At 35.4% G+C, this 17474-nt stretch overlaps 1 protein-coding gene across 1 annotated transcript in view; it reads right to left on the reverse strand.

Moving 5' to 3' along the window:
- Window positions 1-355: 355 nt before the first annotated feature.
- Window positions 356-17474, reverse strand: part of LOC145676886 (uncharacterized) — a 35719-nt gene continuing 18600 nt past the window's right edge. The window contains exons 3-4 of the mRNA XM_081747670.1: window positions 15873-15993; window positions 356-497 (exon numbers count right to left, since the gene is read on the reverse strand). Of these exons, the coding sequence (XP_081603796.1) occupies window positions 402-497; window positions 15873-15993 (217 nt within the window). The 3' untranslated portion in view covers window positions 356-401. The remainder of the gene's footprint in view (window positions 498-15872; window positions 15994-17474) is intronic.

Genomic DNA, 17474 nt, shown 5'->3' on the forward strand with positions numbered 1-17474 from the left:
CTCCTATGGCATATGCCACCTCCCGTTGTGACTGACCAGGTTCCAACCTGCCGACAGCTGGCCATGCCAGCGATTCTGGCAAATCACGTTGTTGCGCCATTTCACTGCGTGGATTTGTGTCGCACTAAACACTCACAATGAGAACAGAGATATCCTGGAGCTGGAATGTGTTGGCAGCGCCAAACTACAAAATGACCTCTGGTAGCGCCATGTCACCGATCACGTGCACAGATGTTTCAAACGGTTCGTTTGCACGTTTGCCTTCATGCTAGTCGATTTTAATCCGAACTGAACCAGATACAGTGTTGTCACATTATTCGTAAGACGTTTTACATGAGTTTTCATCTGATCCCCTAATTTTTTGACCAGTGTAGTATTCATAGCCCGTAAACCGCTCATTGTTAAGAGTTTAATACTCTTTGTAATTTACCTTCCAGAAACTGTAATAGAATGTCCTGATGTTTATAATTGACTTCTTTAAGCTCAAGATGAGTCACCTGTAAAGAAAGAAAGAAAAAAAAGAACGACATTTAAGAGTTAAAAATTGCACATAATATACAGGGTGCACGCGATACATGGGCAATTACTTTGCATCTCCTTGTTTCGCATGTTTCTGATTGATTTTTATTATTTCTAACTAAGTTTGCACTTATAGTGTTAGATGCTTCTGAAGATGTTATCATAACCCTGAATTTTTTTTCAACAAAGTTTGAAAGTGAATGCTGACGTTTTGAAAGAAGTTGTACCGAAGACGAAGCACGTTTGCAAACGGACATAATTTTATCGTCCAGCAAATGATGCACCAACACATAGTACAAGAATTTCTAAGTGTCAATGTTCCTGAATTCTGGCCGCCTAATTTACCAGGTACAAATCTTCTAGACGAGGGCGCAAAATTTCCGATCGCCAGGTCGCCATTGGCGACTAGAAATTTAGAGCTGGCGACTAGTGTTCAGTAGCATTGGTTTCTCCCTAAACTCACAGGGCTATGCAGTTTCTGTTTCGCACGAAAATAATTGTCACAGAGTGAGAGAAAACACGGAATATCAAGTCTTCACAACAGACATGGAAACTAAAAGTCTTCACAACGTTGTAATTCGTCCCTTCTTTCCCACACTCAATCAAAATGGTTTGCTTCAATGCGAGGATCGTTTCCCCCACTATTTGAAGCTAGAACAGCTGGAGGACAACCTAGTGTCTAAATAAAATAAGTAGGTATTAAATACATAAAATATTTTTAAAAATAGGTATTTGCATGAGATACTGTTATCACTGCAATCGACAACTGGTACTTCAGTGCAGAAAGAAAGAGAGAGAGAGCGTTACACAAACGTGAAGTCTTAACGTAAGATATTTTTTAACATATATATGAACTGTCCAATTCAAAATTGATTATCCTAAATCTAATTGTCTGGTTTTGAAATTTTATGCCCTGATGTTATCTCTTTCTTTTTCAAACCAAAGGCCGTGGAGGAGGGGGGACCTCATAATTTGACGTTAGATGCTGGTGACCATCATTTTTGGATTAGCGAGTGCGTCTGACTTTTAAATTTTGCGCCCGGTTCTAGATTATTATGTATGAAGCATTTATGAGAGAACATAAATTACAACTTCATTTCAAAATAGAGGTTGCTAGAGTTAAGACTGAAAACATTATACTGTCCATAGAATGACTATTGCTACTTGATTTAATAGGATGCATATTTAATATTCAAAACAGTTACCCCTCCAGCAATGTTTCACAAAATTACCTTTGTACCTATATACTCTTCTTTATAAGCACTAACTGGTTTGAATTGGAATTTAACGTCCCAGTCAACACCGAGGCTATATGAGATATGGACCTACAACTTAACGTGTGGGATTCGAACCATATCAGCTCCCCTTGGGAAACGGAGCGGGGTCTCCTGCGACACAGGTTCGTACGCAAATCATATAGGCAAGGAAAGTTCTAAGCACTTATGATTTTCTATGCAGCTGACTAAGGCTTTTTTTTTTTTTTTTGACGAAACGCACACATTGAATAATTATGGGGTAAGTAACTTTTATGAATACCGACCATGTTTATGTATTTACATATAACAATACATTCATTTCAAACTATAACACTTTTATGGTATGTCGTTTATTTTTCTAAATTTTTACCAATTTATCGCGTACACCCTATATAATACAAAAACTATTATACTTACAACTGTATTTCAGTAATTAATGTAGGACTTTTTTTATGTTAGACAGGAAATAACTTCTACAGGAATTTCTAAAATAAAAAAAAAATGTCAGTTCATGGTAGTTTCTGTACGTGCCCAATTATAGTTTTGTACAAAAAACTAACTCACCCACGTGACCAAAGGAGGAATAACAGCAGATACCACCCACTGTAATAATATTGTAGTCAATTCCGTTTGGTAGTAACGGAATAGTACCTTAACTTAAGGTCTTTTCTTTTCCCGCAAACTACCATATTCACCTTAAGACCGTAGACCTGAGGCTTACTAAGAATTACATGATTGCAAACTAAAGGTAATACATAAATAATGTTTTATACTTTACTCGACTGATTAATTGGAATAATAAAGGGAAATTATGAACGTATCTTGCATATTTTTCTACGTTCCTTAGAACAATAATTTTAGCATCTGTAATAATTTCTGGTTGCCTTTTTCAAGTTTACTTCGTCTCACTTTGTTTCAAAGTTAAAGAATAAAGTTGCTTACTTTTTTTTTTCTTTCTTTTTTTAGTGGTCTGAATTTCCAATTCTTGCTTACAATTCAACAAAACCTTCGCACAGTTTATAATTCATTAACAATTTAGTGGGAGGATTTTGTTGTTGAAGTGTAAGAAAGTATTGGCAAATTCAGAGCACGTTGAAGAATAACCCAAGAAGTAAGTTAGGCAACATGATTCTTTACCTTGAAAGCGAAGACTACGAATTACTATAGGTGCCGAAATTATCGTTAAAAAAAAAAAAAAAAAAAAGTAATGTATGTTCGTAATTTTTTTTATTATCATAAATAAGTGCGTATTATAAAAAACGAAACCTTTAATATATTATGATTAACTGGGTTGCATGAGAAGGGATCTATTGTTTAAAATGGGATCCGAAACACTACTCGAGTTTGGAATCACCATTACTTTAACCTAAGCAATAAACAGTTGACTAAATTAATCCAGCTTTTTTTTTTTTTTTTTAACATACTATATAATTCATGAATAAAGTAGACTTTCGATTGGGGTTCATACACATATTGTTTGCAAAGTACGAAAGATATAAAGTTTTATGAACATTGCTATAGTAAAGCTTAGGTTGTAGGTGTTTAAAACAGATATTGTCTTCACTTCACATTTTCAGAGCTCTAACGAGGGAACCTATCCAAGTGCAACTCTGACTTCGAGTCGAGAATATGCCCGTTGGATACCTTGTCCCAAAAGAACATAACACGAAAAGTGATACATCCTCGATCGCAACCGGTGCAGAGATATAAGCGTGAAAAGTTAGAAATTGAGCTCCATACTATACATTACAAAGTCAGCTTCCGGGTCAGATTTTTCGGAAACGGTCAGGTAAGGAAACTAAGCGAATACTTATCAAATTAGTGTTGGGAACCCACCACCTTTTGAATGAAAAAATGTTGCCCCCGGGGCATTCGCAGGGTCCCAGGCGGGGTCCAACTCAAAATTGGCAAATGGAACCGGGGGTCAAGTAGCATATTGTATGAAAGCTATTGTTAAATAAAAGAAGATAGAACAAATCTCAACTCTCTATGATGACCCTGTGCAAACGGGCAACTGGTCAAAATGTCAATACAACCTACATCAGAAAATATATGGCCACTCTTCTAAATCCGTTAAGTTGTGACAATAACAAAACAGAAACTTTTGCCTTTTGAACTTTTCACCCTCCACGACGGTTGCGATTGACAATGTATCCTTTCTCTTCTAGGACACGCAATCCAATGGCCATGGTCATTCTATGGTCCATTGGTCATTCGAAGTCACACTTATACTTGGATAAGGTCCGTTGTGTAACTCTGTGAGAGACTCTGCAACAATTTCAATACCTTGCACTTTTAAACGTGTTTTTCTGTTTTGTTATTGTCACAACTTAACGGCCATATATTTTCTGATGTAGGTTGTATTGACATTTTGACCAGTTGCCCGTTTGCACAGGGTCATCATAGAGAGTTCAGATTTGTTCTATCTTCTTTTATTTAATAGCTTTCATACAATATGCTACTTGACCCCCGCCTGGGACCCTGCGAGTGCCCCGGGGGCAACATTTTTCATTCAAAAGGTGGTGGGCTCCCAACACTAATTTGATATGTATTCGGTGAGTTTCCTTACCTGACCGTTTCCGAAAAATCTGACCCGGAAGCTGACTTTGTAATGTATAGTATGGAGCTCAATTTCTAACTTTTCACGCTTATATCTCTGCAACGGTTGCGATCGAGGATGTATCACTTTTCGTGTTATGTTCTTTTGGGACAAGGTATCCAACGACCATAGTCTCGACTCGAAGTCAGAGTTGCACTTGGATAGGTTCCCTCGTAAGAATTTTATTAGGATCACGCTAGAGGGCTTTATAATATTCTACGTCTGTTACTACACGATACGCCTTGATAGAAAATGAATTTTGTTTTCTGCAACACATAGCTAGAAAGATTATCTCGGCCGAGTTCATTAATAGAGTCAATCAGTTAAAATTTTTACTGGCAACGGTGACTTCATATTTCATTCGTTCATAAATGTGTGTTTTGGTAAGTGTTATGGGTTGCATAAATGTCCAGGCAAATATATATATATATATATATATATATATATATATATATATATATATATATATATATATATATATATATATTCTTAATCCTTGTTCCAAACGCAAGCCCATTTAATTCATAAAAAAATTCGCATTATTCTCTTGAATGTCTTCAGTAGAGTTTATTTTAATTCAATTTACTTTATTATACATTAAGGCTGTTGCTACCTCTTCACTGAGTCGAGTTTTCCCCTATCTAATAACATTGGAACTTTTTTCGTGTTTTTCTCAGCAAGCAATGAGCAAATCCTTACAAAAATTTGCATGGAGTCAGGTCGATAATAAAGAATTCGTTATATGAGCTTATAATTTTACTAAAAGCCTCCAATTAAGTTATTCATTCCCCCCTTTTTTTCATGTGAAGATTTGCAACAACGCATTGACGACACTGCGTTCTCTCTTCTAGCAGGTTGCGGCGAGTAACTGAGGGTTACTTTGAAGTTTCAACATTGTCAACAGCTGTGAGGGGACTCTTTTCAACAATGACATATTTATGGCATTTCAGTGAGGAGGCGTTGGAGTACGTTTTCTTTGCTGAAAGCAGAAAAAAATAAACACAGCGAGAACAGATCCATTCTTCTTTACATTAGCTTTTTCCCCCGTCAAGTATAGACAGTTATAAGTAATTAGAAGCGAACTGTCTCTATTGAATAAAGATACTTTTAATGTATGCGAAAGCGAATGTCACTTTATCACTATTATTATTATTATTATTATTATTATTATTATTATTATTATTATTATTACATTTTTCAAAACATGAAGAGACATACCTTTCTTGACTCCAGTGCCCATTTTATCTATATATGAGGTATTTATAATAAACTTCTATACTGCTAAAAGAAAAGCTACTTTTATAGTGACGTATTATTTGTATTTTATTTATTATATTTCAATTTAAAATAAAGTGTATCGTTTGTAACAACGAATAGTGCTCAAAACAGCACCTATTACCAGTCAACTATAGATTTAGATCAAACACAATAATGGACAACACCAATATATATTGTATACATTTAGACCCTATTGGATCAAAAGATGCAATCAATTTCAGACAAAAATTTTCTTGTACGCCCCATATTTTGACAATTACAAAGTGTGTGGCCAAACCAAAACTAACAATTTACTCAGCATGATGTGCTTATTCCGTATATATATATATATATATATATATATATATATATATAAAACGATTCAGCTGCCATTCAAAAAATTTGTGGGCCCTGCTACATATAGTATAGCCAAACCAAAAAGTAACAATTTAACCCGCATGATGTGCTTATTCCGTAAAAAATACGAAAACTTGATTTAGGGCCCATTCAAAAATTTTGTGAACCCTGATCCAAAAAATCCAATATATTTCATACAATCAAACATTTTCTTGTAGCCTTATATCTGGAGAACTACAGGTAGTGTAGCCAAACCCAAACTAACAATTTACTCAGTATGATGTGCTAATTCCGTAGAAAATACGAAAACTCGATTTAGGAACCGTTGCTAACTTTTGTGGCCCCTAATCCAAAAACTAATTATTTGGCAAGATCGCAATCTTTTTATGCACTTTTTGGATCATTGATCCATTTTTTGGATTATTCCTAAAATTCTTGTTTTTATATATTTTTTTATATTTATATATAAGGTGATACAAAGAAAATTTAGGAAATCAATTGATCTGATTGAAGATTTGTTTAAATCTATTTTATAGAATCTTTTAGATTTGTTAACTATATTCCTGTTAACTGCAGATTTTTAAAAAAGATCTCTTTTTAATCTACATTTGTATTCTTTCTTTACTCACTCATGAAGTATATCTATAACTGTTGTCAATTTTTAAAGTTGCTTCTCAGATAAGTTTCGAGAGTTGTCCGCAAAATTTCGTTAACATCTTATTTGAACTAACGTAACACTGTAATCTCACTTTAATTTACCATAGTATATTTTCTTTCTTTTTTTTTTTTTGCGTGAAAGTAACATTTGAAACCGAATTATTTCTTTAAAATTTATACATGAAATGAAAATTGTTTTTTAAAAAAACTATGACATACTCATTGTATAAATAAATGTGAAATATTAGTGTTTGTTTGATTTATTTGTATTGATTGAAGTCAATACTTCGAGTGTAACATTGACCACTTATCAACAAAATTAAAAAGTCGTAGACCAGTATAATTTAAGCAAGTTACTTACTTGATTTGAGACATAATTTTGGAGGGGAAGAGTAGAAATTTTACTGATAACATTTTTTTTATTTAACTTTTCCTGTATTTATGTTTAGCGTGGCCTTGTGAATTTTGTTTACTTTTTTTTTTTCAATATAGAAACTTACCAGGGATTTTGGAGTATGCTCATAGATATTTAAATTGTGAATAGTGCTTCGGTGATATTTAGCATTTTGATTATACTGCTTGTTTATTATTTTTTAATAACTTCATTTACATAATGTTGTGGCTTGATGTAACGAAGTATTCCATCACATATTTTTATACTCATACGGTAATGCTTTAGTTTAATATGTATGACAATGACAAATTGGTGTACCTCAAAAAAAAAAAAAAAAAAAGCCCTATATTTTAAAATTAAGCATGAAAAAATAATGCATAAAATTAAAATTATTCTGTTAATATGTGTTGTACTATATATATATATATATATATATATATATATATATATATATATATTGTAGCTATAGATGAAATTTCCCGTTCACCATCTGGAAAATAAATATTTCTTATTTAGAATGCGTAAGTTACAAGGTTATTATTAGCAGGTAACACTAATAAGTCCCTATTCCCTGTTACCAAGAAATAAGTTCCTATTCATATTTCGTAAAGTAATAACCAAGAAAAGACGTTACCAAGAAAATGACGTTTGTATCTACATTAACACTACATATTTCATTATGTATAGATGTTTTTCTGTTTAGTAAAAGAATCCCTGATATTACACTTCACTTTTCCTACAAATGTGCTATGTTAGAAGGGTAATATGTGGTCAGTTCTTCAGTTTCCCAGTTGCCTCACGATACTGAAACAACACCGAAAAATCTGTCATCATTAGGAATAGAATTCGACAGCATTCACGGTAAGAAAACTTTGTGTAACAAAAAAGTTTATTTCTAAATTTCCTTCGTATGTGGTAAAAATGAAATTATTATTATTTAGCATAAACATTCTATACTACTATTCACAGTTTCAAATACATATACAGAGGCCGGTAGCCAGCCCAAAAATGTAGGGGGGTGGCTGAAGTTAGGGGAGCCCGATCCAACCATATCATAGTTTATCAACATATTATATTTCATTTGCAAGCCTACCGTGAAAAGTTAAGGGAGGCCAGCGAAAATTTAGGGGGGCAAACCCCTAGATCCTCCTGAATACGGGTCTGCATATACATATATATAATTATTCCAAAACGCTATCTCCACTGGTTTACCTGTTTCCGTGAGGTTACAAAAGTCAAAGAGCACTGGTGTTTGTGTTTTCAATGTGAAAACCCCACTGGTGTCGGCAGCGCGGCCAGTCTCTGGTCAAGGAAACACCGGCAAGGAGGAACCGATGTGGTGACCACAAATTTTAACTAAATTACTAGTGCCAAGCCGCACTGATATTCCTTGCTCGTTACAATCTCTTGTGCCAAGAATTTCCCATCATCATCATCATCATCATCATCATCATCATCATCATCATCATCATCATCATCATCATCATCATCATCATCATCATCATCATCATCATCATCATCATCATCATCATCATCATCATCATCATCATCATCATCATCATCATCATCATCATCATCATCATCATCATCATCATCATCATCATCATCATCATCATCATCATCATCATCATCATCATCATCATCATCATCATCATCATCATCATCATCATCATCATCATCATCATCATCATCATCATCATCATCATCATCATCATCATCATCATCATCATCATCATCATCATCATCATAATAATAATTATTATTATTATTATTATTATTATTATTATTATTATTATTATTATTATTATTATTATTATTTCACACAGGAAATTTGAAAATAAAATGAAATCTGTAAGTTTTACGTCCCACAGTTATGCCGGTTAGGCTAAAGGAGACAGTGATGATAAGTAATGAATGAAATGGTGGAATGAAGAAAGTGGGAGAAAACAGGAGAACCCCGAGAAAATCCATGCACACGATGTTTGTCCACCACAAAGTTCACTTAGCGCGAGCTGGGATCAAACCAAGGACCCCATGCAACTGAGATGAACGCTCTACCACTGAGCCACCGCGGCCCCCACACAGGAAATTTATCTGCTATCACAATCGTCTGCTAATTTATATTTGTATAACCAATCACCAGGTATAAGACTGAAATACATGAGACGCAAGAGGCATCTTGCTATGTTTGAAAGTAACCACAAGAACTCCGAATGAGACTAGACGAATATACTAAAAGCAATAGGTTTAGCAAAGAAAATAAAGAGCGCCCCCTCCTTCTCAGTGCCATAAATCTGTCCTCGAAAAGGACGAGAGGGCTAGAAAATTTCATTCCACAGATGTGATATGGACAGAGTTTAAAAACCTGTTTTAAATGGCTAGCCCGAATTTCCCTCACGCTGCTAATACAAACAGGGAGAAGCAGAGATCGCACTGTTGCAAATCTTCACATGAAAAAAAGGGGAGAATGAATAACTTAATTGGAGGCTTTTAGTAAAATTATAAGCTCATATAACAAATTCTTTATTATCGACCTGACTCTATGCAAATTTTTATAAGGATTTGTTCATTGCTTGCTGAGAAAAACACGAAAAAAGTTCCAATGTTATTAGATAGGAGAAAACTCGACTCAGCGAAGAGGTAGCAACAGCCTTAAGCTGTAGGCTTTTGTTTTTAATTTGGCTTCCATTTAGATGTATGCAATTCTCTCAAAGCGAAAGTGAACTTTAGGAGTGTCTTCTACCCACTGATATACAGTACTTTTAAAAAGTTTTGGAATTGTAAACCACGCAGAGGTTTCTTCAATACTGAGAAAAAACGATAGTCACTGGGAGATAGATCAAGTGAATAAGATGAGTGTTGAAGTAATTTCCATCGTAGGTCTTTCTTTTTTCTTTCTTTAGCGAGCAATATGTGATCTTGGATTATCATTTTGCAGCAATGGTCAGTTATGGAAGTTTTCAGATCTGCGTTTAATAACGAAAAATTAGAACAACATTCTGTGTTAATTATCCTTTCTTTTCGTAGGTAACAATTATTATTACACAGAGTTCCTGAATACTGAAGAAACTATTATAGTTTTCATGTATTAATATTCAATTTTTGGTGTTAGTTATTATTTTGTGTTTTTCATTGTGTGGTGAGATAAGGCAAAAGCACAATAACCATGTTTACAAAGTGGTGTTTTTTACAATCTCTATTCAAGTTTACAGCATTTAATATATAATAACTTTCTAACAAATAAGTATTTTGAACTTCACTACAAGGAATAAGGGGCGTCATTAGGAGAGGACAATTATCCCCCTGAGTATGAGGTGCATATAAAGACAAATTATATTCAATGGAGGTGTGTTTTAATTTATTTAATGATTTACAATCACATCACAATCTAATTACCGTAATCATTACCTTACTCAAAGAAGGAACGAAAAGTACTTTAGGAGGAAACTTTTCCTGCTTTTCAGACTGATGTTTGTTTTCCATCATTCGTTAAAATATTTGATCCATCATTCGTTATTGTTACTTGCATGTAGAAGACAGGTATCCAGTACCTGCAGTTTCTGCTCCTATTCAACAGATCCACAGAGCTGAAATATTGCTGATTCCCTAACAATCATTCAGAATCTCACGAATCTGCTGCGTACCAGTGCCTATATCCTCAAAAACCTCGCGAAGTTTTTTTTCTTTTTCTTTTCTTTTTTTTTCTGCAAGACATCCTCCACGGCAGCGATGTTAACGTTGTTTACAGCCGTGTTTGGGCGTCCACTAGCGGGATTATTTTCCAGGTCTGTTCGATCAACCCAATGATAAGTCGTACTTTTGGATCCTGTAAATCCGCCAAACATCCTTTCTAACGAACGATTTCAGATGTTTTAACACCCTCTTTTCACAAAACAACAACAACAACAACGACGACGACGACAATAATAATAATAATAATAATAATAATAATAATAATAATAATAATAATAATAATAATAATAATAATAATAATAATAATAATAATAGCGTTTATGAATTAACCACCCCTTCCATACTCTTCCACCCCTACTCCTACTCCTATAATTCATGGATAGAAAACTTGAGAGGATATATCAAGTAGACATAGAATCTTCTCTATTCTAAATGACTGTCAAGTTATTTTAGTGATATCGTTGATTTTTTAACAAAAGAAACACTGACCAACATTCTTATCATCCATAATGTTAAAATAATCAATCCAAAGCCATGGATAGTCTTATATCGTTGATGCAAGCTTCCTTTTTGCGAGGTGTCATCACGAAAACAAATACGGCATCGTAGCCAAGTAGAGATCAACGGCGTAAGTTGCTAAATTTAAACTATTCATTTGTGTAGAAATTGAGCTGAGATATTAATCTAAGCTTCCAATAGTATGCACTACTACCATGTTCAAATGAGACTGAAAAGCTTTATACTCTTGAAAGCTTAAGATATGGTATGTTACTACGATCCGATAGAAAATGCAATTATTTGACCTTTTTATTGCGTTAAACAGAAAATAAAACGAAGAGTTTACTTTGATACATTCCAGCGTGTTGTACAGTAAAACGTCATTAATTCAAACTAACTTCGAGATAAATCGACCAGATTAACTGAAATAACCTAAAAGAATAATAGTAAGTGCATTGAATATCTGTTTATAACAACGTAACACGTTTATTACGACACATTAACAAGGGATAGGCCTAAATACATACCGGTATACTAGTACTGTACTGCAGTATACCGCCAATTGTATTATACATGTACTGTAGTATAATGAATTTGTAAAAAATTGGCAAATATAGTATTCTTAACTATCACGGAAATATGATGAATGCGATTGTTGACTTCTAGCCACATTTAAGCCTTGTTCCCCGTCTTTCTATTATTATTTATTTGCCTGCCCAGATTAAGCGAAGTCCGGCCTATCAGGGTCCAGATTAACGAGGCTTTATTTATTTCTGTCAATGGGTAAGTCATGTCCAATCTCGCTTCAGTCTGGAGAGGAAGAAGGGTCTATGCCTGTTTTTTGAACTAGCTCTTTACTCGCACCTGCCTGTATATGGCTGATACGTAAGATCAAAAAGGATGAAGCATACTCCATCATGTTTACAAGAGTTCTCAAGCAATCGCAGCATAAAGCATATTGAAATAAGGTTGCTGTTCAAATGGTTTTCAATAATGACCATACGTACGAAATCTTCCAGGTTCCCAAACGTTGGATATCAAAACCCTTAATTATTTTTTCTTGTAGGAATAAGACAGAGGTAAAATAGGTGACATACGGATACTGAAGATAGAAACCTTGCACTACTGGAATACAGATGTGATGACAACTACTTGATCAAAAATGCTACGTGGAAGAAAACTGATCGATCGTTTAAATGCTGCTGCAGAAAGGTCATGATTAATGATAAAATAATGTAACAATATATGTATTTTTGTGTGAAATCAAGAATAACGTTTCCTTCTACTACTGTTCATTCAATATTATGGAAAAATAAAAGAGCTTCTACATGACAGCGTTGAATATTTAACTCGATCCTCAAGTCAGGATGACTGCACTACAGTGAAGAGTTCATTGACTGATACCGTTCTAACGTCTCATTCCAACTTCGAGGCTATAGCAAACAGGACCTACTAATTAAGTAAGAACCTATCCATTGCTCGAGTATGTGACGCAAGTACCTTCATCGGGGATCGACTCTGAGAACATACGCACAGAAAGCACGCACGTTTGCCATATCGCCACGAAGGTCGCCACGATAAAACAAACGAATTGATTACCAAAATTTTACATGATGTTGAAATCAAGAAAGCGAAAGAGCAATATCTCACTCGGGTATCTGTTGCCCAGAATATTACTGCCCAAAAATATTATTCCAAAATTATACAGGGTAAACATAAAGTCTTGCCCTGATTACAAAAATTTATTACAGAAGAACCATTTGACATAATAATGTAAATACTGGTCAGTTACATAGGTTAGTATTACATTTTTTTTTTAATTTTATTTTTAAAGACCACTTACGTTACTTATGTTACTGATGGGTGGTTTGCTTTCGTGATACCACAGCACGCATTGCGCTTTCTCCTGCTTCGATGTCATTTCGTCAACTAACCCGCGCGCGCCAAGTAACGTACTGCGTCCCTCTTGGGTAGCACTAGTGCCGTCTATTGGTCTTAAAAAAACTTGTAATACTAACCCATGTAACAGACCAGAATTTACATTATTCTGTCCAACGGTTATTCCTTAATAATGTTTCATAATCAGGGCAGGACTTTATGCTCACGGTGTGTAACTTACTAATTAACTAAGGAGAAATCTTAAGGTTACCCAATTATGAATTTAATTTATTGTGGTGAAAAACTCAAACATTACTGGGTATGAAACTGCAAGTTTTTCGTAACATGTACCACGAAAATATCTCGAAAACGGTTGAACATAAATGAACTGAACAAAAACTCAAATAGAAAATACCACGGGGCAAATCGAATGGTGATGTCACGGTGCCCCCAGGGCCGCTTTTCAAGGGGGCCCGGGGCCTAACTTTAAAATTTTAAATGGAAACATGGGGCGGGTGACACCTCGTTCGATCAAGTTTTTAAAACTAAAAAGTGATGTGGCAAAAGATTTTTCATATCGATCACCGTATTCAAAATGACCGCCAGGATATGATACCTGCATCAGATAAACGTCCAGTACCGCTAATATGAAAACGGTTGAACATAAATGAACCAAACAAATACTCAAATAGGAAGGCATGGGGCAAATCGATTGATGCTGTCGTGGTGTCCCGCAGGGCCGCCTTTTATGGGAGCCCAGACCCAACTTAGAAATTTTAAACGAAAATATGGGTCAACTGATACCTCGTTCGATAGATCTTCATACACTAAATTGCGCTGTGGCAAAAGATGGTTCATACGGGTCACCGTTTTCAAAATAGCCGCCAAGACATGGTGTCTGTATGAGATAAAACGTCCAGTACCACTAATATGAAAACGGTGGAAGATAATAATGGATGAACAGAATAAAACTCCTATAGAAAATCACAGAAGGTATTTATCATTCCACGCCTTGAAAATAATCCAACGGAGAAAAATATTATTAAAGTATAAGTGACACAATGCTAAAGAGAAAATCTAATTCCTAAAAAATTATCTTTCCGATCTCTCTCAGTAAGTGGGTGAAGCGGGAATGAATGGTAAACTCTCAAATGAGAACCCCACTTTTACTTGCAATATGTATGGTTTGTTTGAAAAACTTGGGTGTACAAGTGACTGGTACTGTAATGAACCAATATTGTGCAGACGACTTTTGAGCAAAACCAACGTTTGTACACATAGTTCTAAAATTGCATTGTTCGACAAATAGGTTTCGCATTTCAGTTGATTCATTTTTGCACAAATCAATGCCTGCAATCAAAATGGAAGGTACCATTTAACAAGAATTTTACCTATTCTTTTCCATTACAGCTATCTCTTATAAAAACACATTTTAGATAATCTTGTTGTGTAGATACAATTTGCAAAAACTAAGGTTTTCATCTGCAATTTCACCGTTCCTTCCCGTCCCGCTTCACCCACTTACGGAGGACACTAGAACAATGATTTTCTAGGAATTAAATTTCCTCCCTTGCATTATGGCACTTTCACTCTAATCATATTCTCTTCTGTTGCAACATTTTAGAGCCGTGGAATGATAAATACTCTCTGTGATTTCCTATAAGAGTTTTATTCTGTTCATCTGTTATTATCTTCAACCGTTTTCATATTTGTGGTACTGAACGTTTTATCTGATACAGGCTCTATGTCTTGGCAGCCATTTTGAAAACAGAGAACTATGTGAACAATCTTTTGCCACAACGCTGTTTAGTGTATGAAGATTTATTGAACGACGTATCACTTGACCGATATTTTCGGTTAAAATTTCTAAGTTGGGCCTGGGCCCCCATGAAACGCGGCCCTGGAGAGCACCGCGACAACATCATTCGATTTGTCCCATGACTTTCCTATTTGAGCATTTGTTTGGTTCATTTATGTTCAACCGTTTTCATATTAGTGGTACTGGAAGTTTATCTGATACAGGTAACGTATCTTGGCGGCCAATTTTAATACGGCGACAGATATGAAAATCTTTTGCCACATTGCTTTTTAGTTTTTAAAGATCTATCGAACGAGGTGTCACTCGCTCCATGTTTCCATTTAACATTTTAAAGTTGGGTCGCGGGCCCCTTGAAGAGCGGCCCTGGGAGCACCGTGACATCACCATTCGATTTGCCCCGTGGTATTTCCTATTTGAGTTTTTGTTCAGTTCATTTATGTTCAACCGTTTTCGAGACATTTTCGTGGAAAGATTAAAATGGGCCACCCTGTATATATATGGTGTTTCAAAACAACACCGACAACGTTTGATAGGTGATTCCTGACACCATGATAGGACAAAAAGTACAGACCAACCTGGGTGCACAAATGCTTACTTCGGAGTTATAGGCTGCCGATAATTTGAGAGAAAGAAAAAAAAAAAAAGAACTTTAAAGATCCATAACTCCAAAACTGAGGAACCTACCGTAGTCGGGTCAACACTTCACTTAGGAACCAGTATGTGACCTATCCAAATATCCATGTTTCAGAATCCTGCGATACTTCCGCAACAATTTTTATAGAGGTAGTTGATGAGTACTTCAAATTATATGCCTCCCAAACGACGTTGTCGGTGTTGTTTTGAAACATCATATATATATATAACAGATACAAGGTAAGATTATATCTCTAATTGTTAAATATGCATTCTATAGCTACCATTCGCATATAAAATAATGTAACTTACGTGAATAACATTCCTAGACATTTTTCTTAGAAGTCTTAATTTCAGTTTCATCAATCCGTTCGGAATATCTGTTCCATGGAAGCAGACTGTCTGATCCAGAATTTCCACACATATAGGGAACCTAGAAAGAGTAGTGATACACCAATTGAGACAAACTACCCACAGTTCATAAATATACTTCTTTATTATGAAATGCTAAGCTTACTTTTTTTAGGCTATAAAAATATTAATAATAAAACAACTAGAATATGCTTTGTCCTAATCAGTTAAAAGAAATATAAAAAGCACATCATTCTGCACAAATTAAATTATGACTTTCCAACTTGCGACCTAGTGTAATTTTTAAACTTACCTAGTTCCTTAAAGATGTTTTTGATGTGGAAATTATAGACTACGAAAGTGGTGAATACAGGTTAGCCATACGCCTGAAATGTCAAGGTTATGAAATTTGATTTTGATGAAAAATAGGGTCAAACAAAATCACACTAAAGAGTGAAAAATACGAAAAATTCCAGCATTCCATTTCCAAAATGCTGATCATACATAAATTTCTTTCGATCTACTTTTACGTAGACAGAGACATTTTTCTAGAATGACAAAAAAAATAAAATAAAATAAAATAAAATAAAAAATAAATAAAAAATAAGGGAAATTAGCTTGTCAATTTCTGTAGGTGAGGAAGAATCACAAGCACAAAACATGAAGTACATACTCAAAGTGTGAGTGAGTGAGTGAGTGTGAGTGTGTGTGTGTGTGTGTGTGTGTGTGTTTTCTAAAATTTCCATGGTGTGTATTTTTAAGTGGTATCTTTCCCTCTCACTTTACAACATAATCGGCATCCACTTCTACAAATCGTTGCAATTTTTTAATCCAACTATCAATGACACGTGGATTATATTTTCTTTCTGGAAGGAAGAATGGGTCTGCTTCTCTAACACGAAGGAGTTGAATGAAAGGGACGGGACAGTCAGAGAGCTGTTAAGTTACACTGTGCTGGTGGTACTCACAACAACATGTCCCGGAGACATTTGAGTGACTTCGCATGGGTACCTGGAAGAAGAACGAAGTGTGACAAATGTAGCCTGGGAGCTTGGTATTGCCCACAGCATTTTTCACGTGCATGAGGAGCATTCCGAACCACAGGCAATACCAGGTGATGGTTGACCACGGTGAACTACAGCAGAGGGCGACCGCTACATTGTGAAACATGCAAGAAGGACCGGAAGTCAAACAGCGAGTGTAATTGTAGACATATCTACGAGGACTACAAGTCGCCCAATCTCACGCTTCACAGTGGCACATCGACTGCATGAGATGGTCTCTTTGCCCGACGGCCATTACGTCGTGTTTCGTTGACACCCGCACATAGGTGGCACAGCTCGAGGTAGTTCCAAGAACCCTAGACTGGATTGAGGAGGAGCGGTAATGCGTTTCCTTCTTTGATGAGATAGATTCAGTCTGAGTACTGATTCTGGACGTACACTCATCTGGTGAGGAGAATGAATCCAGGAACATTGTAGAACATGATCATTTTGGTGGTCAGGTCCGGTGTTCTTGTGAGGGGAGGCATAACGACCCTCCCAACCGTTGACCGCGGTACAC

The sequence above is a fragment of the Thermobia domestica genome, chromosome 2 (assembly GCF_964235325.1).
Source record: "Thermobia domestica chromosome 2, izTheDome1.hap1.1, whole genome shotgun sequence".
Taxonomy (NCBI): Eukaryota; Metazoa; Arthropoda; class Insecta; order Zygentoma; family Lepismatidae; genus Thermobia; species Thermobia domestica.